Source organism: Lates calcarifer, linkage group LG19 (genome assembly GCF_001640805.2).
Source record: "Lates calcarifer isolate ASB-BC8 linkage group LG19, TLL_Latcal_v3, whole genome shotgun sequence".
In the NCBI taxonomy this organism is placed as follows: Eukaryota; Metazoa; Chordata; class Actinopteri; family Centropomidae; genus Lates; species Lates calcarifer.
Genome location: NC_066851.1, coordinates 18006180 through 18033467, shown reverse-complemented (window position 1 = coordinate 18033467; position 27288 = coordinate 18006180). Strand labels below are relative to the sequence as shown.

The following is a 27288-nucleotide window of genomic DNA, read 5'->3' as shown; positions in this document are numbered from 1 at the left end:
CTTTATTATTTATATTTATGCTTTATTATCACATATTAGCTAACTAAGCAAGCTATTTATACCTTAAGCTAGCTATTTCAGCTGTTTAACATTACTTTTGGCCATTTAAACTGTTTGTACTTTCCTTGACTGCTAATTCATGACTTGTAATTAAGTGAACCTGCCTGAGTATCACTTCTTTCAACATCAAAAAGTACTATAAATATACATTATAGTTACAACTGTAGAGCACCTGCACAGCTGACTCCATAGAGCAAAACAAAGGTGTGTGTGTTTGTCTAAAGTCACTGCTCATTCTATTGCTTCACCTTGGATTATTAATCAGGGTGGATAATCTTGCCATTAAGCAGTGAGTGTACAGGTGGAGTCACATATCAGTAGATTATGATAGCAGGGACAGTCCCTTTACTCACGCTATGTCACACCACTAAGTTCTAAGTATTATTTGTGCATTTGATTTAAGTTTAAAATTCAAGCCCAAAGAGTTGTGCGACCCACAACAAACCCATCATCTACGTTACAAAAAGTCAAATAATGACCATTTATGACCCCGTGATCATGATCAGAACACACTTCTGCAGCAGCTCTGTCTCTGAGGTGTAAAATAACATTATCAAAGGGAAATTGGGCACGAACAGAAGAACAAAAGAAATGCTTTTGCACAGAGCGTTAATAATTCATTGTTTGTTCCACAAAGACCTTCTGCAGAATTACTTAGTAGCCTATAGAATGAACTGCATCCCACTGATTACCTGACATTTATCAGGTCCAGGTGCTGTCATGCAGATTCAAACACGACTTAAAAATGCCAAAAATTATTGGATTTCTTATTTTATAGCGCAGTAGCTTTACATTTAAATCAGATTTGTGGGAACAGATTTGCTCATCTTGTACCTACCAGTAGCCTAATTCTTTGCTTTTTCTTTTTCTGATTTTGATTTCTACACGTACACTCTCACACAGTCTCAACACAAGCCTCTCCCCCTGTTAGAAAAAAAACAGAAAAGTTTCAGTTGAACTATTTCTTCGGCGCTATAAATACAGGACGGAGCGCACATCTGCACTTCAGAGCGAGGCGTGGTCAGAGCTGACAGCAGGTAGACCAGTCAGTGCAGCTACAGTCACACTTCATCTGCAGGATACTCTACTTTATCTCCGGCACATCAACACTAGATCCGACAAAATGCCAAAGTGTCCAAAGTGCCAGAAGGAAGTTTACTTCGGTAAGATTGACGTTTTTTTTTTTTTTGTTTTGTTTTTTAACTTGCTGAGATATGATCGTACTTTGCAAGAGATCGTTTCCTGGTTAATGAAACCAGCGGGTTTTCTTTACAAATGAGGAAACAGGAAACTGTATTTAACCAACAGAGTGACAAGGAGTCAAGCACATGACTCCGAGCAGGCATTTCATGTTAAAAATGTAAAAAATGTACTGTTACAAATTGAAGTACATGCAAAATTGTACTAAAGTACAAGTGCACGTTATCAGCAAAACATACATAAAGTATAAAAAGTAAACGAACTGACAGAATGGCTCCTGCCAGTTTTACACCATTACACCTTGTCATTGTTACTAGTGCAGAAATCCTGTAATACTTTTATTATTTATTTTTGATTTACTGTATGTTCTTGGGTAGATTTGTCTATAACAACACATAAAAGTGAATGTAGAGCAGCAAAAAGCATGACTTACCTCTGAAATGCAGTGAAAATAGAAATACTTAAGTACAGCGCTGAAGTACTTGAGTAAATGTACTCAGTTACTTTCCACCACTGAGAATAATGAAACTAGAGTCATATGACACTGACAGGAGCCATTGCACAGTCAGTACTTTAACTTTTGATAAGTAAAGTACATTTAGCCGATTACACCTCTAAGTAAAATTTGAATGCAGGACTTTCACTTGTAACAGAGTACTTTAACATTGTGGCACTGCTACTTTTACTTTAACAAATGACCTGCTTTTTCCACCACTGACTATGCATTCACGTGTAAGCTGTACTTTTATGTTGTGGTACTTGAGGTGGAGCTACTTTTATCAGCTCTACGTACTTTGGGGTACTAGTATCATCTATACTGCATCTCAAAAATGTTGTGTAGAAATAGAAAGCAAAAGAAAAAGGAAATGCTCAAGTAAGTACAGTACTTAATAAATGTACCTCTCATCTGTGGAGTTTTATCGCTATTTTATTTGCTCACTTACTGCAGCATCTCAGCTGTTTGCATATACGTTTTGTATCTTCCTCTATTTAGCGGATTAATGCCTGCTAGCCTCAAAGGTTCACTGCACTCTGAGAGCTTTCTTGTTATCAAGTTACTTAAGAGTTTAAGTTCTGCGCTCCCTGCAGGAATTGACTTGTCTTTCTTGACTGATGAGCCAAGTGAATAATGACTGGAAGGAGCAGAGGAGGCAGGTTTCTTCTGTGCTGAAATCTTGCGATCCAGTAGGTCTGTCTCATGAGGATAGCATCAAAGTGGGGGAGACCAATTACTCCTTCCAGGGAGGAAAGGGACAGCTCCAGTTTATTTGCGTCTAAATCCTTTTACCACATTGTTCCCCGCTCAGTAGTGCAACAGAGTAAATCTTCTCCAAAGAGAGATTTGCAGAGGCCGAGGCCAATACAAAACACAAGGACAAGCCTTTGGACTGTCAGTCAAACGAATTGATCATGAGACGTGGGAGCCATCCTTTCCATTCTCCCTTTTCATGGATAAATCTTCTCCTGGCCAAAACAAGCAAAGAGATTTGTTTTGGCCAGAATAAGCCAACCAATCTTTTTTTCCATGCAGGAGAGGAGAAAAATGCTAAAAATATAGTCGAGGGAAGAGTAGTCTGAAACAAACCGCTGTGTTCTTTTTGTGGATATACAGTTTTGTTGTTGAACTGTCTGCATCAGTTTCCCACCAAACCTCCTGTTTCTAAAACTTGCTCAGTGTATCAGCCTGTGATCGTCACACCTCACTGCTCCACTCCCCTCATCCTCCCCTCTCTCTTTTGTTGCTCACCCGTCTTAATGTTACTTAAATCTCAGATGGAAAGAATCAGGCTACTACTGCTTCACTGAATTGTGGATGGGGGCATCTGGTCCAGTTCCAAAAAAGCAGAAAGGGGGGGGGGGGGGGACGGGACTCTGCTCTTGCTGGAAAATTTGCAGACACTCATATAATGATCAGTAATGTCTTTGATATTGTAAAACCTCTAGTTCATTAACCTTAAAAGAAAAAGATCAATGTCTCACTCGTATCTGTCTGATTAAAACTTGAGGCCATAGTTAGCAACCGCTTTGCTTAACAAAGAGTAAAGACTGGACACAGAAGGAGAAGTAGCTTGGATCTCCCCAGTCTGCCCACTGGCACCTCTAATTTAACAGTCTCCTGACTCTGAGCAAGGAAACAAAGGAGCAATAATGTTGGACTAGTCCTTTAATATCTAAAACCCTGAAGGTCATCACTCCTTATTTAGTTGATGTAGAGAGTGTTACTGTATTTAAGGTCGTTCACATAACTCTAAATGCTTGAGACTGCATTCCTTGTCATTTTTTTCAGCTTGACAAAGCATTATACAATCTCTCCTGAATCTTTTTTGGGATGGAATGAAGCGAATATTTGAAGTCCCCCGCCCCCCGCTATAGTGTATTTTTCCATTCAGACTTGTGTGTGTTTGTGTACACTGGACTGCCTCCATGGAGCTCCTGTCAGTGTGAGTTGATGCAGAGAGCAGATTGGATTATTCTCCCGTCTGTCACACCCCATTTCTTGTCATATTATCAGGTAAAATAAATAACCCATGCACACAAGTGTAAGCCCTATCAGATGCATATACAATCAAGAGGAAAGACAACATTCATGGGTGCCACTGCGACTGATCGTGATGGACCCTGAGCTCTGCTTTAACTGAGAGATTCCTCTCCATTACTGCTTGGACAGGCACTGTTTGCTTAGTCCACTGGTTTGTTATTTGTAGTTAAGTACAGTAATTAGTTTGGGTCAGACTTGCGTTCCAAGCCCCACCACATTTCGCTGAAATGTTTTCATGGAGCTGGCCTGAGAGGCTGACCCCACCCTGGAGCACTTTCCCTGTTTCCGCTGTCTGTTGCATAATCTCATGCCACATCAGGCTATTTTTAGAGAGGAAGTATGTCATATCCTAATGTTGTGGGAAGGTTTTGAGGCTTGTGGCATCACCTGAACCCCGAGTTATTTACATACATCCTTCTTCACTCCCTTTTATGTCTCTTTTATGTAAAATCTGCTTGTTACTCGTTCTATGCTCCTTAGTTACGACATGGGTTGGTCAAGATTGTGTCAGATCACCTCAACGCCTCTACATTTTCAACATATCCTGTGCTTAGTCTCACAGGTCACCCTCTCTGACCTAAGCAGCTTTTTCTCTCTGTGCATGCAGATTCTTACTCTCCCTCGTAATTGTGAGTCTCAAAAGTCGTCTAAAACCTTGTCCATCTCCTCCAATAAAAATTCAGGTTCTTCCCTTTTTTTTACAGCCCTCCTGATGGGTGTTTACCCCAGATCAGCCCTGCAGATAAAGACAGTCTTTTATCAGAGTTTATGAGGCCCATGAAGGACAGATTCATCAGGGACACTCAGTCCTCGTTTTCCCCTCAGGCACCACACCCAAACAATGTTCTCAGACTTATCTGCAAAGACTATCTTGTTGGTCTAAAACTGATATTGAGCCAAAATTCACAGCACCATGAGCTCATACTGGTCTGAGATTCATTAACTGATCAGCAGACCACGTGTTGACCCTGTGACACCTCCATCTCCTCTACAGACGACAGTAGCTCTCTTTGTGATGGAAGTTTGAGGATGTGATTATTCATTTTTTGATGTGTTTGGCAGCTGAGAGGGTGACGTCGCTGGGTAAGGACTGGCACAGGCCCTGTCTGAAGTGTGAGAAGTGCAACAAGACGCTGTCACCAGGCTCACACGCAGAGGTGAGAAATTTGAATCACATGACACCAACAGTATATCCTGAAAGTTTTGATCTACATACACAGGGTTTTATAAAGTCTGAGACCAATATTGAATCTGCAGCCACATTTTAAGTATTCAGGTTCATTTTTCATTCATTTTAAATAACAAAAGTAAGAAATAACTTAAGAACTAAAACTCACAATGAAATTCATAGTTGTTACTGACAACACAATATCACCACAAATGTGTAAAACATTACTAAACAATTTATTAACCATTAATAAGGCCATTAATTAGAGATTATGAAACCTTTATAAATGATGGCTTATCATAAAGTGGTATGATGTATTTTATATATAGTGATTTAATTAAATTGATACCTAAATATTTTGTAAATTTTCAATGTTTACCTTCAAAAAGATAGTGAATGTCCTTTTATATAACATGAACAGTTAGCACTTGTTTTGACATTTCTTTTATTACCAAGTGTAAATTCAACTCTGCCTATTACAGCATGAAGGAAAACCATACTGTAACAACCCCTGCTATGGTGCACTGTTTGGACCTAAAGGTAAGCATGTCACCTTTTTTTTCTCAACATAATGAATGAGCTCAATCTGGCCTCCTGTAATCACAACATCTACACTTTGAAATACAATAAAAAATAAAAAAGCCAGGGCATGTCAGAGTGACCCTGGCAGCCATGACGGCTCAGTAATGTTTTGTAAGCGATAGTGCTGAGGCTGTAAATGGCCCTATCAAAGCACACGCTGTCACCTAACAGGATAACACTCTATGAAACAGCTGTTATGTAACTGGCTCTTTAAACTCTAGAGGAAAACAGGTGGAATTTGGTGCCAATTCTTGATGTAAATGTTAATCCTTCTTTGTCTCTTTCCTCCAAGGATTTGGGCGTGGTGGAACCGAGAGCCACTCATATAAATAGACAGGTATTGTGCATGCATGTATCATTCATTCATTCATCAGCTCATTTGCTTACCATTCTTCCTGTCATACATTTTCATGACATTTGTCAGGACAAACACAGACCTTAACCATAAGCAAATATATTCTTGTACTTTGCACTGTCTGACGTGTGTTTCCTCTGCTTCGTCGTCAGGTTCAGGTTTCGCAGTAAAAAAAAAAAAAATGTTGCTTGGAAACTAGATGGAAGAAACCAGCATGCTCGGGACAACTCCCAATAAAAACCAGCAAACAAACTGTGCTCTGATTCAGAAGATGCATTTTGAGTGCGTGTGTTTTTATTACATGTTTTTTTTTTTTTTTTTTTTGATCTCTTGTTTTCTGAAGGTGATTGTGTATTCCCATGATGCAGCAATGAAGTGGTTGTGGACATTCTGATTAAACACTTTTTAAAATTTGTGTTGTCTTTTTTTTTTTTAATCTCCCTGCAGTGTCTCTCTATGGGAAAACAAACTTAAATTAGAGCTCTTCCTTTAGCTGACCACATTCAAGTCATTTACCAGTGTGCTTTGTCACTCTGTGTAATTGAATTAAAGGTTTCCTAATCTGTTTAAACCCATAACACATGGGAATGTTTAGCATTTTGTCAGCTCAAATAAACACACATACAAATGTCCTGTTTCTACTCAGTTTTTAGACTCCTGAATCCTTGAGCTTCACGTTATATAGTAACTTCATCTTTTATACTTTAAATTAAATAAGTTTAAATGCTCTCAGTAGTGATGATCTACAGAGTGGTTGGTTGCAACTTCTCAGCATAAAGAGAAAACTGTATTTATATAATCACCATTGTGTATTTTTTGCTGTTTTCTATCACACATTCATACCTGGGGTAACTGGGATTTAGTATCTTGCCCAAGGACGCCATCAACCTTCAACCTCCTGGTTAGTGGGTGACCCACTCTACCTCCTCAGCCACAGCTCCAACAACAAACCTATTCGAAAAGGATAACACAATAAAGTGAGAACTTTTATTTCCAGCATGTTCCCAAGTTGCTCAAATACAGACATAAAACATGTGAACAATGGAGCTCATCAGTGCAAATTCAAACCAAAAATAAATCACATTAGTACATCTAAATACAGCAACAACAGATGAATTGCGAAAATACATTTTCAAAAAAAAAAAAAATCTGTCAACTTACCCAATAAATAAGCCTGGACTTCTGGGAGTCTTTCCTGTTTTTGTCAGTTTCAAATATATTGACATCACCTCCATCTGCTGAGGAGGACTGTGTGATACTGTTGTAAGCTCCAGAACAGCTACTAAATGGATCTTGTGCTGAGATTGTTTTGTCAACAACTGAATCAGTTTTCTTTCTCAATTTAAGTTACGTTTCATTTGATGGATGCTGTTATTTAAAACATCTTACAGAGTGAATATATTCTAACAATGCACAGGTTTAGAGGATTTAAAACCTGAACCTGGCTCATGCTAGTGCATTGTGGGTGGCAGCTGGAGCAGCTGAGGCCAGCCTGAGTCTTTGCAGATCCAACAGATGCTTCCTCTCTGGTTCTTTTCGACCCCAATGCCAAACTTTTTTAATTTTTTTTGCTCTGCTCGGCCGCCCTCGCTGTCCATGAATCACGTAGCAGCCGCCGTCCTCCACCATGCCTCTGCCGTCGCAGCCTGACAGTTGCTATGCCAACAGACACAAACAAGCCCCAACAGACAGCCAGTGTGCCCTGTCCCGTCTGGCTGTCACCCCTTTTCCTCTGCAACAAAGACGCTCACTGTCACAGGGAAAATCTCAACCAAGGCCACAGACACTGAGGCAGCTGATGAAAACATGCAGAGGATGTTTGGCAGTGAAGCATTTTTCAGCTTCTTCTAAAACGTGGCCGTGAAATGCAAAAGAAAAAACAACTTGTTCATACATTTGGTGTTGTCAGAGAGGTGGGTGGCTTCAGTCTACACATGTTCAATATTTGCTGTAATATGTTTTAGACATTTAATAATTAGTTCATATCATTTATGTGGTGATGTTAGTCCATCCACCACTTAGACCCAGACTGAAAAATCTCAACAATTATTGGTCAAATTGCCAAGAAATTCCCTACAGACAGTTTTTGGTTCACACAGGAACAATCACAGTTACTTTTTCTCTAGCACCACCACAAGGTTCACGTTTGTGTTTTTAGAGGAAATGTCTCAACAACTATTGGATGGATTACTGTGAAATTTTATCTTCAACATCCACATCCCTCAGATTTTTGCATTAATTTTGGTGATCTCCTGACTTTTCATCTATCACCATTATCAGGTTAAAATTGTATCCTATCCACTATACACGCAAAATACGTCCATCATAGTTAACAGTGTACATGTTCAGAAGTGTCTACATACATCCTGCTTTAGGACTGAAATAAAGATCAATCAAACTCAATTCAAATACAGAGATAACAACTTCTACAACAGTTTTGTGATTTAAAATGAAGAGAGTTTGAATAAACAAGACAAAATTGAAGGCCAACCCCAGTATTTGCTCCATCTGTTCTTAATCACAGAGTCTGTTGTGGTGGACATGAAAACAATTAACAAAGATATAAGTTGGCATAAAAAATCTGATTTAGCCTAATTTCTGCATGAGATAAGGCTAAGAATAAATGGATTTCTAAGGGAGTTGTTGATGCTCCCTGTGTCTGAATATTCAGTGTTTTGACACGGTCTAGTGGAGTGTGTTTAGATCACTCCTCTGATAATTATAGTTCTCATTTTGGTATGCAAACATCTCTCTCTCACTCAGCTTTTTGCACAGGAAATACCACATCTTTGTAGTCATGGTGATGCGTCCAGATGTTTGTGTGAAACCTGCAGCAGTTGTCAACTTTACAGCTTGATGGTCGACCTGATAAGACATTCCGGTATTTAAAATGTGACCGACCAGCGGTATTAGGTAAAATACAACACATACGCTCAGTGAAGAAGTGGCAGAGTTCAAATATATTTCTGGCTCCAAACAGTCTCGCAGCACATAGTTGATTCACAATGTTGCAGTCTAATGTATGTAACTGAGGGTAATTTCCTGACATGATCATAATGAAAGCATCATGCAGGCAGTAAGCGTATTTATAAAGCACTTATGTTGACTTACACTGCACTTAAAGTGAAGTGTTACCAGTTTTTTTTCCTGTCAAGCAGGAGGAGAGGGAAGCCGGAGTAATTTGCCAATGAAGACCTGCTGTGTCAGCGTGAATCAGAGGCCCTCAGTCATGAAGCTGTAAAATTAGACCCATAAACCTATTAAGGGCTGGAAAATAAGTGTAGTAGTGTCTCATGGCTTTCATAACTCATGCATATATGAAGATCTGGGTTGGCACGATTCCTCAAGTCAGCTTAATAAATAAATTAATTCTCTAAATATAGTCTCATGGACAGTAAGGGTGTGGCTGTTAGGTTGTAAATAATCCAGATTAGTTGACATTATAGGAGGGCAGAGCCAAATAACACACATCTACAACTGTGAGGGGAGACATAATACATTTCAAAATCTATTTTTGTCCCTTTGATAAAAAATAAAGGAAATTAAATCCAACAGAAAATAATAAATAATTAATAAATTTTCTCTTTTTAAAGCTCCTACTACATGTATAGGGTTTGAAACTTTCTGGTTTTGGTGTCCCCTAGTGGTGGTATGAAAAAAGACACTGGAAAGCAATGGACACTGCATCACCTCCCACTCCTCACTGTGATGAATAGGCTGGAGAACAATACATATGGCCCTGTTGTCCTGAACTGGATCCAAACTCCCAGCACAAATACATGTGACCAAGCCAAATATGATGACCACCAGCTGTGGCTTTGTACAATGTCGAATAGAGGCTATACTATTGTTTTTAGGAAGAAACAGAACCAGGAAATGGAGGTGCGGTGAGCGCCAGCTATGCCCAATCACATTAGCTCCTTTCATTCCCCTTTTAAAGCAGCAGAGTGATGAAAAGGACCAGGAGGAAAGGATCTCATGGACCTCATAAACCAGAACTTATGCTATCAGAATAATGTTACAGATGCTACAATCACATAAATACTCTACAAATAAAGACTTAAAATGAGTATGGTTACTTTTTCTAACATTGAAATCAAAGGAACAAGAAGTGAACAGAAGCACAAGTGTGCTGGGGTAAAACCTGAAGCACAAGTGAGCAAAAACAACACAGGACACACAACTGTGTACAAATCTGCATGTCGGAGATCAGGCACACTAAAACGTGACTAAAGGTCTACAGCAAAGCTAGCTGCTCTGTGAGGCTTTACTTTGGCACAACTATCCTGATCACAATGACAATGTTAATGCTCAAATACCACTACTAATACTACTACTAATAATAGATGAAGGTATCATGTCCACAGTGTTCATTAGCACTAAACACAAAGCACATCTGAGACTGATGGACATTATTATGTTATTAGTTTTGTAGGTCTTTCGACACAAACCAACGTGTATATATACTTTGGACATGGCCATGGTGCTAGATGAAAAATCAGAGGATCACTTGTCTTTAGGATTCATCATCTGGGGAACATGAATGTCTGCACAAATTTACATGGCAATATATTTACTTGTTGTAAAGATATTTCAGGACCAAACTGAAGTGATGGACCGAACAAGCCTCTGACAGACTGACATCCCTAAAACTAAGCTGCTACCATGGCTAAAAAGGAAAACATGTAAGGGTATAGTAAGTCATTTGCTGTTGTGTCTTGTTTTTATTAGTGTAATAAATTATTTTAGATTTATTCAACTCATAAACTCACTGTAGGATAGGAGTATGATGCAGAGGAGGAAGTATTCAATCAATTACTTAAGTTAAAGTAGTAATAACGTACTGTAAAATGACATAGCTATATTAGCATTAACGGCTGTTTGCTTACCAGTCTAGAAGAAACGGTTTCAGTTCATCAGTTCATCAAACTTCTCTCCTTTATTTGCCAAGAGCTGTCTTCAGCGGTGGCTGGCAACGCCAATGTTAACTCTTGTTTTCTTCTGTTTCTATCACTGCTTTTCTCTGCCACGAACATTGTTTCTTGCCGGAGGAGAGTAGCGGTTGTTGTTGTAGTGGTAACGGTCGCTTAACAAGAGCTTCCGCCATGTTTCGTTCACTGTTCCATTAATTGAACAGCTATCCTTAAATTCTTAGAAGTCACTTCTTCGTCCTCTATATTAAACTAGGGGCAGACTGGACGCTGCAATGACTCACTATCGCCCCCTGAGTTACAAAGTGGTATTACAACACGAGATGGACTATCTAGTTAGTATGCTAGCTTCAGTAAAATCAGTAAATATCTCTGTAACATAGAATCAAAAAATGTTTTACACTAAAATACTTACATATAGCTATTTTAAATACACTTTTCCACTTATATTTTATCTCTCCCTGTACATGAGATGTTGCAGTTGTGAGGCGGCAGATTCATTAAGTCTTGTAAAAGAGGATCTGTAGACCCCTTAAAACCTCAGTGAGGAAGATTACCACAGCATGTCCAGTCTTCCTGCTTTTTTTAATAACAGGATATTTCTCATGTTCCTCTCAGTAAAAACGACAAGTGAGAGAACACAATACAACTGGAGAAGAGGAAGAGTATTTCATATCCTTGAGTAAACTGTATCAGATGTGTGAAGCCATGAAAGTCATAAAAAATCAGGCCCACCAGTTTTAATATGGACACACACATGCCTCAGCTATTATTACTCTGAACATCTGTCTTTCCTACAAAGGTCGGACTTTTCAAAGTAGACCACTGAAAAATTATTAAGTGCGTTTGAGAAAATAATCTTTAGATTTTGCACATGTGGTCCACACAGAGTTTCCATTCTGCTGTTTGAGCCCCTGAACGTGTTAGTGTGATTTCAGGGCGTAAAAGAGAGATGAAAAACATGAAATCAACCTTGTACTTTTCACTCACTTTAAGAAACAGTCCTTATCATAGTTTAAAAATACTTAGTAATGACAAGATACGATTTTCACTGACTTTCTTCTAATTGACTGATTTTTTTTTTTTTTTTTTTTGCTTTGATGGTGGTAATCCAGCCAAAGCATGCAATTTTCCACAAGGTTGTTGGAGTGTTACATCAAAATACATAATTACTTCCATGCTTTTACAGGATACTGCAAAAATGTCTGAAACTGAGGTACTGTTATTGTATAAATCATGGGAAAAAATTACAAAAAAGACAAGTGATCCCTGTTAAATGCTCCTAAAGCGGCCACAGTATTAAACTGAGGGGTCACAAGATGATTAATAGTGATTTTTTCAATAGAAAATTATATTAAATTTTATGTAAAGGTCAACTAACAATGGAGAAAAACTGCTGAGGTTTTTCTCAGACTTTGCGGTATCACATCATCATCACTGTCCCCGCTCAGACCGAATAAAGTGCAGTGTGTGAAATGAATAAAATATGGCTTGTGCAACCTCTTGTCTTAAGAAATGGTAACTCAGGGAGTGACTGCAGCTCCATGAAACATCCCCCCAGTGTCCTATTGGAGTCTGGCTGAACATTTCAATCCAGAGGCTCCAGCAGAGTTTCATTTGTGGTGGATGACCATCCAGGCATCAGAGGGATGAGAACCGTGGTGGTTACTAAACAGAATCTGGTCCTCGTTTCTGTAATTGAATATGCATGGCTGTCTCAGATACTCCCTCAGTGCACAATCCCTCCCTCTGTCACTCCTTGATCCCTTTCCTTCCACCTCTTTCTTCTCTCCCTTCCTTTACCTGCTGCCTCCCTTGTTTTTGTCTTTCCACCCTCCATAAATCCCCCTTATCCTCCTTCCCTCCTTACATTACCCCCTGCCTCCTTCTACCCTCCCTCCCATCTCATTTGCCAGGGTTGTTCTGCAGTTGATTAGGGCTGCTGGATGTATCTGTTTCCACCGCAGCGCCTCGTCTCAGCAGATGTGTATAAATAGGCCCTCTGGCGTTGTAATTGCTAATAAGGATCCAGTGTGTGTGTGCAGAAAAAGAGGAGTTGCTGCCATGAACATTTGTATGGCAGCCAGCTCCCTGTAAACACACACAGAGAGGGGGATTCATCAGCAACTCCAAGCCCAGGAGGAAGCCTCTCTGCTGGGGCAGATAATGAGGTGGCCAGGCCTCTGAGCCTTGGCCTGGATTTCCGGGAAAAAAAGAAAACATTTTGGTGCATCAATCATGTTTTTTCCCCTGTTTGAGCCAAATGCTAAAAGTCTGGCAAACATGCTTCTCTTCTAATTAGGCTCCTAACAGCTTCAATAACAAGAGCCTCCCTATTAGACTGCAATTAAACAGTGGACACCAACATTAGCTCAGTCTGTTTCACACACTTTGCACCCTCCTCCCTCTGTGTCTATAAGAACTTGTATAATTGCGGTTGGACCTGGCGCTGTAACAAATGTAAATCATTGGTTGGCTGGTTCACTCTGTTAATTCTGCTCTAAATAATGATTTTAAATCAGTGGCTGCAGAGGTATGGTTCATTATTTTGTGACATTTTATAGACTAAATGTTAAAGCAGTTAACGGAAAAGAGTCTTTAGCTGCAGCCTTACTGTAGCTGGAAATGTCTTACAGATTTTAGCTGCAGTATCTCAAAGAAATATCACACTGCTTAGGCAGATCCATCCAGACCTCCACAGGATTTTGGCCTCCTGTTGGGTTCAGCTCTGATGGCCAGGCACATACAGTATTATATTAGGCCTGAACATAATGATGGAGATGATGAGTGATTGAGAGTAAGGCTAAAAAAATCCCTTCATTCATTTCCTCTCTCTAACTCCCACACACACACACGGGGAGAGCACCTGGCCACTCTTTCGACACATTGTTGTCAGAACCTCAAGTGGAATCGCAGACAGTTTGATTGTGCGAGGGACATGATAAATAACCTGCGGTTTCTCTGTCCCTGTGTGATGGATGCCCTGTTGTACCAGCGTACATATAAGTTATCATTAAGTAGGAGGAATTTCCCAGAAGTGTGTTTTTAAATGTAAAAGACGAGCGTAATTTTTCAAAGTCAAACGACACTGAGAGATGGATGATTTCGTGCAATTTTGTGATTCAGTGTTTCCCCCACTGAAATCTTCTAAAGCCTCACTCTGATCTCTAATTTTCTCCAGCTGTAAGATAGTCAGATAAAGTTGTGTTCTTGCACTCAGGATTCCTTTTCCTCCCTTTCTCGGCTCCCATCCCTCCTTTGTCTTCCTCTTCCTCCTCCTCCTCCTTCTCCTCCCACGGCTTGGAACAGACAAAAAGAGTACACAAGGACACATCTGAGCCGCATGCTGTTCTTGTTTGCCTTTCCCAGATTGCCCTGCTGCTCGCCCTGGTGCTAGTGGGAGTTGGCAGTTCCCCTCATCATTTTATCTTCAGTGTCAGATCCTAACCATCCTACACAGTCATATACGCTAAAACGTGGCTGCTACACAGGCCCTCTTTACATTTTCCACTCTGAAGCTGCTGTTTCTTACTTTAGAAAAGAAGCAATGAACTAATTAATCTCATGAATGTGTTGTTTGCAATGTAGAGCTTAAATTAACATTACATTACATTAAGGTACACTATCATTAGCTAAAGTAACAGGTCTCCCTGATGAGAGGAGACTTTATTCGTTCTGAGATTTTTGACTAATCCAGATATCTAGTGAATGTTTTATGCTACAGACATGCTCTGTGTATTGATATTATATTTTCTTTACAGGTATACAACATTTATATACCATAATATGGCAATAATGTAACTTCACATTCAGTCCAGTCACCTGTGTTTAAATGCTCAACTCAGCATGTAAAACAAGAACTACAGTTTGCTCTGAATTATATGTTTGGACAGCAGAATGGTAACATGATATGATTACATATCTACATGGTGCAACTCCACTGAAAGTCAAGAAATTATTGGGTCAGTTCTACAGTATATGCACCTAATGGAGAACTTCTTTTGGGAAAAAAGATCAAATTTATGATGTTTCAACCAGGCAATGTGAGATGCTTTTATCTCTTGCAGCTCAATGTAATCCAATTTAACTGGTCTTAATAACTCTAACACCGTTTATCTATACACCAGTTCCTTTATCTATTGTGTATTCTCTATCTATAGAAATTTTCTGTCTTTATCTTTATTATTTTATTGTTATTGTGTATAATTATGGCACTGTCTTGAGCCTCATCCTAAGCATTTACAGATGACACATTATTCTGCACAAATGACAAATAAAGCTTAACTTGAACTTGTATTTAAAGATAAAATCTTGCCTAGAACAGCCTCAATCATTTGGATGAGGATAAAGGATCACAACATGGACAGAAAAACTAAAATGATCTGGCTGGCAGAACAGTGGCACAACAGAAATTTTGATTATTGTGTGTAATTCTGAATAAAATCAGTGAAATTAAAGGGGACATAACACTCACTAAGTATTCAAAGGATACTGAAAATGCATGGAACTACAACTATAACCCAAAACTAGCTACTTAAAATGACAGTAGGGATAAAAAAAAATACAGTAACAAGGAGACTCACAGTAACCTGTACAGACTGTAAGGCCCTCTGATAATCTTGTGATTTTGTGTTGTATGAAATCATTTGGCTTTTGACACCTTTAACCCATCAAACCACGAAGTCAGTGCAGAAATTAGTTCAGGTCTCCACCAAACAAACCACAACTGAATATGAAGCTGTCAGAGCTATCATACATTCATACAGCACATAGCAGCTTTGCTCTCAGCTGGTGTTACAACAGCACCCTCCTCTGTTCTTTGTAGGTACTATAGAGCATAAACAGCTGTAACAATACTGCCCCCTTGTGCAACTTAACCAAGCTCTGCTCTCAAATGATATTAACACCACCACCATCAATCATTCTGTATGGTGTTGGATCACAGAAAGGAAGGAACTGAGACATTCAAAAGCTTGCTGAATATTTTAAAACTTTAATATACAGTGCTTCATGAATCATTACTGAAAACACAGGTGGTAAAAATCAAATCGAAACAAATAAGTTACACTGTAGTAAAAAGCACTTGAGATTCCTTTCCGTTTTCATCATTAGTGTGAACCCCATATGAAAATAGCATAGAAAGTATGCAAACATAGATTTTCATTCATATATATTTTCTAATCTTTAGCTAAATAAACCTTTTTACCCCCAAAATTCCCTTAACCGACTGGATGAAATGAGGAAAGTTTACAGCCATGTTTGTGCCATGGCCTCAATTTCATCCATAATCCTTTGTTTTTTTTTAAAACAGCTTGAAAACCTTTTTCATGACAACTTTCCCCCCGTGAGAACCTCAAGACAAGCCCAAATAAAAAGGAAATATAAATTAACATACCAAACATGTGAACAGTCTGCAAAACTTGTTTTTTTTCCCATTAACTGGCATACAGTTAAACATTTGACCTCAAAGCACTCACACACACACACACACACACACACACACACACACACACACACACACACACTTTTAACAGTATGCCCACTCACCAAAACACACACAGTCACGCAAACACACACACACGCACACACACAAACAGTCTGTGCATAGACCCAGGTTTAACTTGTGGAGTAACTGGTAACTGGAGCCGTTTCTCCCCCAACTCCCCACTGTGGTTTGTCCTTTAAAGGAAAATAACCCTTTAACCCATTTGTTGCTATGGCAACAGGAGCTGGCTCCGGGCCGAAGGGCTTAACGTAGAGATATGTAGACAGAGATAGATCAAAACATGCCGTTTCCATAGTCCAATTCAGTGCCTGCTATCAGCAACAAGGTAAACAGAGAAAAGGCAACCATAGATACACATCATGGGGTTAGACTGATGCAAAATATTGATCTGGATATTGGCCTTTAGTAACAGCAAAGACATTCTGATGTTATAAATTCTTTCCTAACCACCACCATACTTTGGCAGACTGTCAAATCTACATTTAAATGTTACTATATTTGCACGTTTTTTCATTAAATTATTCAATAGTTTCCCTTTATGCATACGTTAACTGTGTCGTGCTGCCCTTCCCACAAAGTCAAAGTTTCAACGGAGTGTTTTAGTGTCACAAACTAAATTCAGCTTCAGACACTCAGTCCATGCAAAAAAGATAAACAATATTGTTAATCGTTCTGGCATAAAAAGGATTTGATTTAGAAACAGTGGCTTTTATTGTGAAAATATGCATCTGATAATGGCATTAAGATTCCTCTGTAAAAATCCAGTGATATCTGAGTTAAGTATGGTTTGCAAAAAAGAATTTTCTTTCTCTTAAAGCCTGTTTGTTATAGTAAATACAAAATCAAGTAAAAAAGTAAGCAACCAGGAAAATTCTGGCATCAGAAGGTCCTGTAGAAACCTGCAAAATCTGAGTTCAAGTTAAGCAGTTTGCAGTTAAGAGGGCTGTTGCTTTTCTTACTGCCTTTAAGTCATTATTTTTGTCAGTAACTTATTTGCTATCAGCAACAGTTTGTGGGAACCGTCAAAAGTAAACAGTGGCTGACATGCTGGGATAGGGAGCGCATATGTAAATATTGTGTCAGCATTCAAAATCTCTGGTCTAGAAATGCAAAATCTGGGCTATGTATGGTGTACAGTAAAGTTTCTATTAGTGCCTGTTTTTATCAGTAATTTTTGACTATTATTAACAGTCTGTTAATCGGTAGAAAGCACATGGTATAGATGTTGATATGTGGTTCAAAAAGCAAAGACCATGTCAGTCTAAAAGAAAAATAGGAGAAAATGTGTGCTCAAAACTTCATGTAAAAACTTGTAAAAACTTGGTTTGCAGTGAACAGTGTTCCTGCAGTAAGTTATTCAGGGTAGTGACCATGTCATAAACGTGGCTATCTATTTCCAAAATATGTGTCTTGAATTAGTTTGTGCTGTTTGTTGTCTTTCCCGCTTTGTTATGTGTATCTATAGAGACCTGCAGAGTCAGTGCCTCATATCAGTTACAGGGTTGACAGCGAGGCATCCAGAGCAGCCGGGGCGTAAGCATGACACAGAGAGGGAGGGGTGAGGGAGAGGGAGGAGGGCAGGACAGGGGGGAGGCTTGGACACTCTGGTAACAGGGGGTCAACTATTGCACATACGTTTCTGCCTTTTTCTTCATGTCTGGCTTCCAAAAAAAATAAAAATAAAAAAAATCTCACAGTTATAAACAGGCAGCAAGTAGCATTATTTTTGTTTTTTGTTTAAATAAAAAAAAAGAAAGAAAAAAAAAAAGAGGCTACGGACAAGTACAGAAAAGCGCTCAATTAAATTGCAGCCAAACCAGGATATAATAATATTAATAATATTAATAATCATCAACAAGAATATTCACAAAAACAACAATAACCATATATAGCTACACAGGCAGAAAAAGTAACGTTTACCTGTATATATATATTTATATAAAAAAAACAACAACAGTGTAAAATTGATTGTCATTTCAAGATAAAAAGCATCAAAACATCCAAGGCATCAACAGTGAGGAACAAACTGTGAACTGTAAAAAGTGACAAGGGCTGAAGGGAGGGGGGATTCACAGAACTAAAGCCCAAATGAACAACGCTCACAGAGAGAGGGAATCCATTTGGTGCACATCATGCGTCTGAGAAAGCTTTTGGCAGCCTCGAGTGCAGAAGAGCGGCGAAAACAGAGGCAACAGTTTACACATGCCATCCATCCATCTGTCCTTCTCGGGGCAGAAAAACTTACAGCGCGACCCTGTCCGTTTGTTCGCCTCGCCGCCCCCCAGCTGTCAGATTTCATAACTCCCATCGTCAAAACTTCATCCGATGCTGGGCAGTTGGGATGCAGCTTAAGAGCAAGCGCGTGCTGTGGCTCATTGAGACAGAGAGAGAGAGAGAGAGAGAGAGAGAGAGAGAAAGAAAGAAAAGGGGTCCAACAAGTTCCACGCCTGACAAAACGAAGCAGGGCGAGACTCAAAGTGCTGAGGAAGGCCGCGGCCTGGCGTGGAGAGCGGGACAGCGCCGAGAGGAGCGGCATGGCTTTGATTTTGACCGAGCCCTGTGACCAAGAGAGGTAACTCCTGAAAAGCTTTTCAAGCAGAGTAAAGGGGCGTTGGTGAGTTAACACACACACACACACACACACACACACACACACACACACACACATACATACACACACACAAACACACACACACTCAGTCCACACATTCACACTTAAAACACATACACGGGAGTAAATCTGTCCCTGAATGTGCCAAGCAACGGAAGTCTTCTTGTTCCACAAAATGTACAGCGAGTTCACAGGAGGGATTCTTCTTCTTCGTTTTAAAAACTCTTCCTCCTCCTGTCCCAGAGAACAAGCCACCCTATATAGTCAAAAGCGTGTGGCCTTCCTCTCACTGCCAGTCCTCGTCGTCCTCATCCTCCCTGTCTGAGGAGTCATCGTTGGTGCTGTCCCCGCCCCCCTGTCGTGTCCCGTTCTGCTGCCGAGCGGCCAGGATGGCGGCGGCCTCGGCTGCTGCTTTCGCTGCCGCTCGTTCCTCAGCCTCTTTCTGACGCAGCGCTGCGGCCTTCTTCTCCTGCTCGGCGTGGCTCTTCATGTGGGCGCTGCGGCTCTTCACCTTGTAGAAAATCCTGCAGGGAGAGGACGGAAGTTGTCACAGATTATTACTAAGAACAAAAGCAAAGGCACTACGGGGTAAAATCTTAATCATTATTAATGATGGATGTAGTCTGGTCTTGTGGTAATTAAGACCACATTCAAGGCATTAGGACACCCTGGAAATAAAAAACCCTCACTCATTTAAATGAGGTGAAGGAGCAGAGGTGCCACTGCAGAGACCTCAGGGGAAACTTTTGCCACATCGTAGTGCAACATCACGCAGCAACATGCTGCAGTGGCTGCAAGCACACATTCCTTACAGACACTGTTTACCTCATAATCATCAATCATCAAAAGATACATTGTAAAATTCAAATTCACATTCAAAGTCAAATTCAAATTACTTTCTTGCCATGTCAACACATCTGCGTCAGTGCAGCACTTACAACAGACAAAACAGGAACATTCGCACACAAGTAGATAAAATATACATAAGCTGTGTTCATAAAACAGATATATATAATGTAATAACACTGCAAAGAGCTAATGTTCATATTTTAACAGACACTCCATTTGTTTAATCTTCAGACACATGACAAACAAACAGCCATATGCCAGTGCCATGGTATCTACCCAGATTTGTAAAATCCTTTTTCGTGTTGTATATTGTTCAACACTATAGTATCGTAGTTACTCTCTTTGTCTCTCCTATACACATTGTGGTCAAGGTTCAGTATGAAGCATGGAAATAAGGGCTGGATGTTGACAGTCTCCTGGGCCGAATCACTCTGCAACAAGAGATTTACAACAAAGCGCCAGGGCTGCAAAAAACAATTATTTTCCTTCTTGATTAATCAGTTTTTCTCCTTAATTGCCTTAATTGTTTTCAAGATGATATAGTCAGATAGCTTATTTTGCCTGAGCAACAGTATAAAATACGAAGACATTCGATTTACAATTATACAAATTGGAATAAAACTGGAAATACTTACATTTAAGAGAGTGGTACCAGAAAATTTTGGCCATTTTTGCTTGAAAAGTGACTCAAACAATAATAAAAATTGATAGTAAAATTGACTGAGCACCGGGCTGATCAATTTAGTTCTACAGTAAATATGGCAGCATGTGACACAGCAGTGGGTCTGTAGTTACATAAAATGGGCATGTGTACCAGGACAAACTTTTCCATACTTATGCAACATATAAAAATCTATCAATGTCTGTTAATGACTAATAAACCTAGTTGGATTTCCTTTCTGTAACATAAACCATCAGACTCTGTGGTGGTGGATACTCTATAATGAGCACACTTTGAGCAGGTTGAGTATTTAAAGAGAGAGAGTAGATCTTGTCATGTCACCGGGTAGAGTTGCATTGATGAGAGGCGCGATGTGCTGTATCTACTCTGTGTGTTTCAGTTGCTAGGACACGGTTGGCAATAACAGCCCCGGTGTTGCCAGAGGACGAGCTGTTATTTAATCAGAGCATGACAGGATGGTTTGATTCTTTCAAAGACACCATGAGACACTTGCCTCTGTTTACCGATACATATTCCAAGTGGGCAATAGCAGCAGCAATATTTCCTGCAGAAACTCTGCATTTTCTATCTGGCTAGTTCAGTCTAAGACATGCTTATGTAACTCAAGTGACTGACTGCTGCTGTCAGCTTTGCATAAGTAAACAGAGCCATACCAACGTCTCCAGCACAACAGCACAGACAGTCATTGATGTGACATTTCTCATCACTGACCTGCCGCATTTCTTGCAGGGGAACTCTCCCTCCTGACCGGCCGAGCCTTTGTTGCCTGTCGAAGGGCTCGTTCGGCGCGCGTTGCCATCGTAGCGTGATTTGGAGCTGGGAGGTGGTGGATGAGGGGCGTGGATGACCCGGGACAGCGGCTGGTCCCTCCCCACGTCGTCCTGGCCTTTCATGATCAGGACGGTCCCCGGCTGCACACACACACACACACACACACACACACACACACACACACATAGAAGAGAGCGAGGTGTAGTTAACATGAAAGCTCCAATTTAACAAAGTAAATGAGAAGCAATTAGGGAGGAAAATAATGAGCCTGAACCTACTTTACAATCACTTTTTATGTCGGATAGTGTTACAATGGCATGCTAACGTGTGCCAGTAAACAAACATATGGATACACAGTTTAAGAAAACAGCACTACATGCAGCCTGGCACTTTTGTCAACAACTTATGTGTGTTGAATGGTGAAATGCAACCGAAATAACAAGGGTGAATGTTTCTTGTCGAGTCATTGTTTGCTGACAGACATAATGGAGTTACACAATCCAGAGAGGTTGACATCAGCCAAGTTATGTCCTCTAAACATCCAGCAGGGGGAAGCAAATCTAACGCCCATCCACTAGAACAAGTTGGGCAGAGTTCAACGGGACAAACAAGTGGAGACTGAAGAGACCAATGATCTACCTGGGATCTATCTGCCTACCTATCTTCTCCAGTACTGACCTAGTGCTGCAGCTTATCACGAATTTAGTTGTATTGTTCCATATATAAGACATTATTTTTTTCTCTAAATTAGGCTTCAAAAAGTATCAGATCTTCTTTGAAAATGTGTTCTGGCGCCTACAAAGTGTTTGGAAAGGCCAGTTAAAGCTGTGGGAGTGTTTTTCATAGCTTGTGAAACATGTTTTGCAGCCATGGAGGAAAACTAGTCAAAAAGCATCTTGTGACATCTTTACTGCAGAAACAGACCAGACCAACAGAACAGAACAAATAATCTGTCGAGCTGAGAATTACTGCCGTCGCTGAATGTCATGATGAGGAGCTCAGAAGACAAACAGTGTGGAAAAAAATGATAACATCCAGATGAACTCATTTCAATTGCTTCCAAGAGCCTGAAAGTGGGGTGTATGTGTGAGTAGAGCCCATTTTAGAAATGCAACCCACTGTCTGAGGACAGTTCAACATGAGACTGAAAGAATATCCAGAATTTGCCATCAAACAGGAATCAAACATGAGTCCTGAGTACGGTCATTTAATGCTTGTTCACTATTGAATATTACAGAACATTAACATTACTGTAAAGGATGACTATGTCTGAATGACAAAAAGCCATCATGTTAATAAGTAAATATGGAAATGTTGTGTGTTTCATGTTTGAAAAAGAGTTTGGTGACAGCTGAAGCTGTGCCTGAAAACTTGGACACACCACACATCACACTTTAATGGAAGTAATTCATGTTTCACTTCTACAAGAGAAAAGTCTTTAAGGATGAGTCAGACCATTTACACTATCAACATTTCAGGGAAGCTTTCCTAACAGGTCTGCTCTGAAAGTGTTTTGTATCTTTTTCCAAAAACAGCTGCTGGAAAACAGGGGAGTAGTTTTATATTTGAGCCAATACAGTAATAAGGACATCTCACTATGGATACAGTCAGCACAGACACTGATGTTACTCTAAAAACGGATGTCTCTTTCAATGACAATGGTTACAGACGGGAAATTGGGTAATGCTGGAAAGTATAAATCAATGATGTTATCATCACTTTCCCTAAACCTTTTGTATCTCATCTCTGTGGGCAAAGATTCATAATAAGAAACTTCATGGGAACAAATCTGTTCTTCAATTCATTCTTTTATCTACCTGTTAAATCTATTTATTCTTTGTTCAGTCATTTCCCATGCAGGACCAGTAATCAATTTTTCACACTCACGTTCTCAGTGGACTGCAGCGTGTGTGTCACCCTGGTGGGGCCGACATCCGGTTTCCTGTCAGCTGACCCTTCCCACTTCCTGCTGTCCTCCTCCCGCTGTGGCTCCAGTTTGTGAGAGCCCTGCCGGCCCAAGGAAGTCAAGAGTTTTAAGACACAAGCCTCTGGGAGAGAGACTTACAGCTAGATGCTTATTTATAAAACACTGCAGTCTGAGTGTTATACATGTTACCTTTCACACTGAACACTAGTTTTAAAGTATTTGTACTTATTTTTAATAATGTGCAGTAAATGCTGCGAGAGGACGGGGGGTTACTTGGTTAAGATGATAAGGAAGTTAAAAAAACTGATGTATGCATGTAGCTTGCACAGTTGCATCACAACCAGCAAAACTACACCTGCAATGTTCAGGGTGAGAAAATCTTGGCATCCATTGTTAATCAATAGTTATATCGTCTAAGATAATAAATGATGGGGTGAGCTGCAAACTTTCACACACGGTTTATTTGAAGACTAAGATAATCTAAGCTTTTATTTCTGAATCGACACTCTGCATCTAAATAAAACTCTACTGTTTTAATGTCTATTTATATTTCCCCCTGTGGTCAAATGTGGTCACATTCAATTCTGCTGATTTCTAACCAGATTAAATTGTGACTTGTTTCAGCTTTCAGTAAAATCATTTTAAAATCAATATTTTGTGTATTATGGTTGTTTCTGTGACAGAGATAATGTGTATAATAGTGTAATAGCTTTGTTCTGCTTCATGTCTCTGTAGCAGTGATCATCTTTAGGTCTATAAATCAGCAGCAAAACAGTACAGTACAGTTCCTGTAGTACTTTTTTTAAACATGACATTTAACTGACCTTGTGGTCCATCTCCTCCTCAGTGGTCCTGCTCTCCAAAGGCTCTGCCTCCCCGTACATCAGCGTCCCGTTGCGGCCGATCTTGACATGTTTTTTGTATGTGTAGTAAAACTCCACACACTGCGCCACCGTCTTAGTGGTCACCTATGAAACCACACACACACACGTGTGGTTAAAGAGTTACAAATATATAATATAAAATATAATACTGTATATTTGAGAAGTTGTAATCACAAAATGTTTGGCACTACTGCCACAAAAATGACCAGAGCAATTAATCGATCATCAAAATAGTTGTCAAATAGTTGACATTGATCAATTAATCTTTTAATTGTTTAGAAAAGCTCTAATTGCAATTTCCCCAAACATCAAAGGCCTAAAGCATATTCATAAATGGAATTCAAAAGCCTTTAATTTGGTGGTTTGACCAATAAACACTGTGAAACTCTAAAACTGGTGTAATTTGGTCTCAGCCTTGATCAGTGAAGTTGTTCAGACCAGAAAAGTTTTGCACTGCTGTGGAAAAACAATAACTGAGTGCAAATGATTAAATAAGGAGGAAACATTGTTCCAGAATGACTGTATTTCCTTTTTCTCTGCCCCGCCAAAAGGAGGAAAGGATATTATCATGTGCACAATGTTTATTTGGGGCTACTACGTGGCCTGAGTTGTGCCACGACAAGAACCAAGGGTTTTGATTTTGCTGCCCTTTTGTTTGAAACCACACACATACCTGTTTCTGCACCATAAAGAAGTCCTTCTTGTACGCAGTGATGCCTTTGTTGAACTGGCGTCTCTCAGCTGCTGTCCAGCTGTCTGATCCTGAGGGAGGGAGAGGAAGACGTTTCAACAGACATGAAGAGAGAGGGAGAGATGCTAGCGTGTTAGAGACCAGTTTAAAAACACTTAATCATGTAGTAAGTATCTTGTTTTATTCTGGGTGTGTGGAGACCCAGACAAGTTCAGTCCCACCCCCCACCCTTAAAACCACACACACACACATTCACTTGAATCACTTGATAAACAATGGCTCTCCTGTCTTCTGCTTGGGATTAACCACATGCTGTAAACCCCCCCTCCCCTCCCTATTCCCCTCCTTCCCTCATCACGTTGACCCTGACAATCCTCCACAGTCACCCACTACCCCCCAACACACTCTCGCTACTGCAGCTGCCATTGCTTAGAGGCAGGAGCTTAGAAAGTCCATCACTGTTTATTGCTTATAAGACAGAAGTGGGGGAGGGAAGATGCTCCACACATCCATTAGTCTGAACTAAGGCACAAATGTAAACACAAAATGCTCAAATACAAAATTTATATTGGTTGGAATTAGGATTTTTAATCAATTACGAGCATTTGTTTGCAATTTCTTTGTGCACCAGATGGGTGGGGTTTATTAGAGAAAAGATTAAAACATGAAAGAAAATCATGAAAATGACCGGAAAACGATTTTGTCAACTTTCTGTGACAGAACCATTTTGGAATTAACGATTACACACATTAACCATGAATCCACTACTATTTTCTTGATTAATCAGTTAATTGTTTGACTGACCATTACAGTTTCCTATAACCCAAGTTAATACTTTGTAATAGCTTGTTTTGTGCAATTGACAGTTTTAAACCTCCAATTTATTAATGTAATATCAGACTAGGAAAACCAGCAAATCCTCACAACTGAGAAGCTGGAATTTAAATTTAAAATAAAGGATTATGAATATTTTTATGTGACTTACCTGAGTAGTGGTAGTTTGACAGGTGATGAGACTTGGAGAAAATTGGATTCTTCAGCATCAGGAGCGACAGAGCAGCCTGCAAAAACAAAATGTTAACATTACTTGAAAGTGAGGAAACTTGGCACATCTGGCTACACAGCAGTGATTGTTATGAGCTTTTATACAGCAGGTCACTCCTGCCAAGCAAGCTGACTCTTGCTCCATTAGGTGCTCCACTTGTGCTTTATGAACCTGTAAAAACACACCAAGCCAAACAATGAATCTTACAGGTAACCAGGGAGTAGGATAACCATCGTTCTGGTTTTCCTGCAAGTATCAAGTACCTGAGTGCATCATAAGATGGCGATACGCTCTCTGGCACTGTCAGAAAAAGAATTAACTTTGTACTCTTTGAGAAGAAACCGTCTCCCTGTGCACAAATGCTGAAAGACAGCAGTTTGAGCCGGACCGCTGCAGAGAGTGGGCGCTTTGACAGTACACACACACACACACACACACACACACACACACACACACACACACACACACACACACACACACACACACACACACACAAACACACACACACACCCCTCCTCGTAGTTTCCTTGACAACGCTGGACCAGTACTGGTCGCTAGGGCCTGAAATCTCCAACAGTATAGTACCACAAAGCGCTCTGACAGCTCTTAAGTAGGCATCCAGTCAACTCCATCTTAAGTAATGGAAGTACTGTTTTAGGATTACTGTTAAGTCAATCTAAAGACAATGTATGCAGAATGTAAACATTTGTTTTCTCAGTGAAATTAAGTCTTCCTGTGTTGATTGGTGTCAAGTAACCCATTCCTATTTAGCTCCACTGTAAGTCTTGTCATCATGTCATTAACATGTGACTTTATTTTTTCAAACTACATATTTAGGTGCCACAGATATCATATATTAACATTAATATTATGTCATTTTTATTAAGTCATTTTTTAAGTCTACATGAGAAACATTTGACAGCTTCAGCTTCTAAAATGTGAGAGTTTGCTGCATTTGTTTTAAAATGTAAGTAAATTAAATATCTTTGGGTTTTGGACTGTTGGTGGGACAAAAAAAAAAGTTCTGGAGGCATCTCCAAGGGGTATAAAAAAGTGAAATTGTAATGGGTAGATTGATTTGTATTTGCAGCCAAATTACTCAAATTAACTTTGCAACATTTGATGATGATGCTAAGCCTTCATTTTTGTTGTGTTTTTCTGAATATTTTCGGGATTCATCTGTAACCAACCCTGTTGTTGTAACCCTCCCACTACTGACTTCTGTTTAATTCTCTGAAATACTGCCATATCTGACTGTATTGTTGTATTGTTGGCATTTCGATGGGGGTGATGTGACCGGGAAAGAGCCACTTGAAACGCTGCCTCGCTGCATTTAACTGTGACTACTATTTGGCCTCATTATCACAACCAGCACAGAGCATGCTGTTCCCTTTTTTTTTGTTAAATTTAATCAGTTGCATGGTGAGATTTATCATCATACTGCATTATTTGAGAAGGCCTAAATGGTTAAAAGCTGTTTTATACAG

At 39.8% G+C, this 27288-nt stretch overlaps 2 protein-coding genes and 1 long non-coding RNA gene across 6 annotated transcripts in view; 1 reads left to right on the top strand and 2 right to left on the bottom strand.

Moving 5' to 3' along the window:
- Window positions 1-1044: 1044 nt before the first annotated feature.
- On the top strand, window positions 1045-6319 carry crip1 (cysteine-rich protein 1). The gene is made up of 5 exons (XM_018663430.2): window positions 1045-1223; window positions 4862-4956; window positions 5450-5507; window positions 5842-5886; window positions 6057-6319. The coding sequence occupies exons 1-4, from the start codon at window positions 1184-1186 to the stop codon at window positions 5880-5882; spliced, it is 234 nt and encodes a 77-aa protein (XP_018518946.1). The 5' UTR covers window positions 1045-1183; the 3' UTR covers window positions 5883-5886; window positions 6057-6319.
- On the bottom strand, window positions 6299-11017 carry LOC127143603 (uncharacterized). Its single transcript, XR_007815165.1, has 2 exons — window positions 10794-11017; window positions 6299-7636 (listed from the first exon to the last, which is right to left on the bottom strand). It is a non-coding gene; the product is annotated as an uncharacterized LOC127143603 (long non-coding RNA).
- A 4791-nt stretch (window positions 11018-15808) lies between these two features.
- mideasb (mitotic deacetylase associated SANT domain protein b) overlaps window positions 15809-27288 on the bottom strand; it is a 28277-nt gene continuing 16797 nt past the window's right edge. For all 4 annotated transcript variants that reach the window (XM_018663433.2, XM_051078156.1, XM_018663431.2 and 1 more), the window contains exons 8-13: window positions 25742-25817; window positions 24739-24827; window positions 24006-24149; window positions 23142-23261; window positions 21195-21394; window positions 15809-19476 (exon numbers count right to left, since the gene is read on the bottom strand). In XM_018663433.2, coding sequence (XP_018518949.1) covers window positions 19239-19476; window positions 21195-21394; window positions 23142-23261; window positions 24006-24149; window positions 24739-24827; window positions 25742-25817 — 867 coding nt within the window. In that variant the 3' untranslated portion in view covers window positions 15809-19238. The remainder of the gene's footprint in view (window positions 19477-21194; window positions 21395-23141; window positions 23262-24005; window positions 24150-24738; window positions 24828-25741; window positions 25818-27288) is intronic.

Coding starts and splice junctions, on each gene's coding strand:
- crip1 (XM_018663430.2), top strand. CDS start 1,184: ATGCCAAAGTGTCCAAAGTGCCAGAAGGAAGTTTACTTCG. Junction 1,224..4,861: donor CCAGAAGGAAGTTTACTTCG/GTAAGATTGACG, acceptor TGTGTTTGGCAG/CTGAGAGGGTGACGTCGCTG. Junction 4,957..5,449: donor CACCAGGCTCACACGCAGAG/GTGAGAAATTTG, acceptor TGCCTATTACAG/CATGAAGGAAAACCATACTG.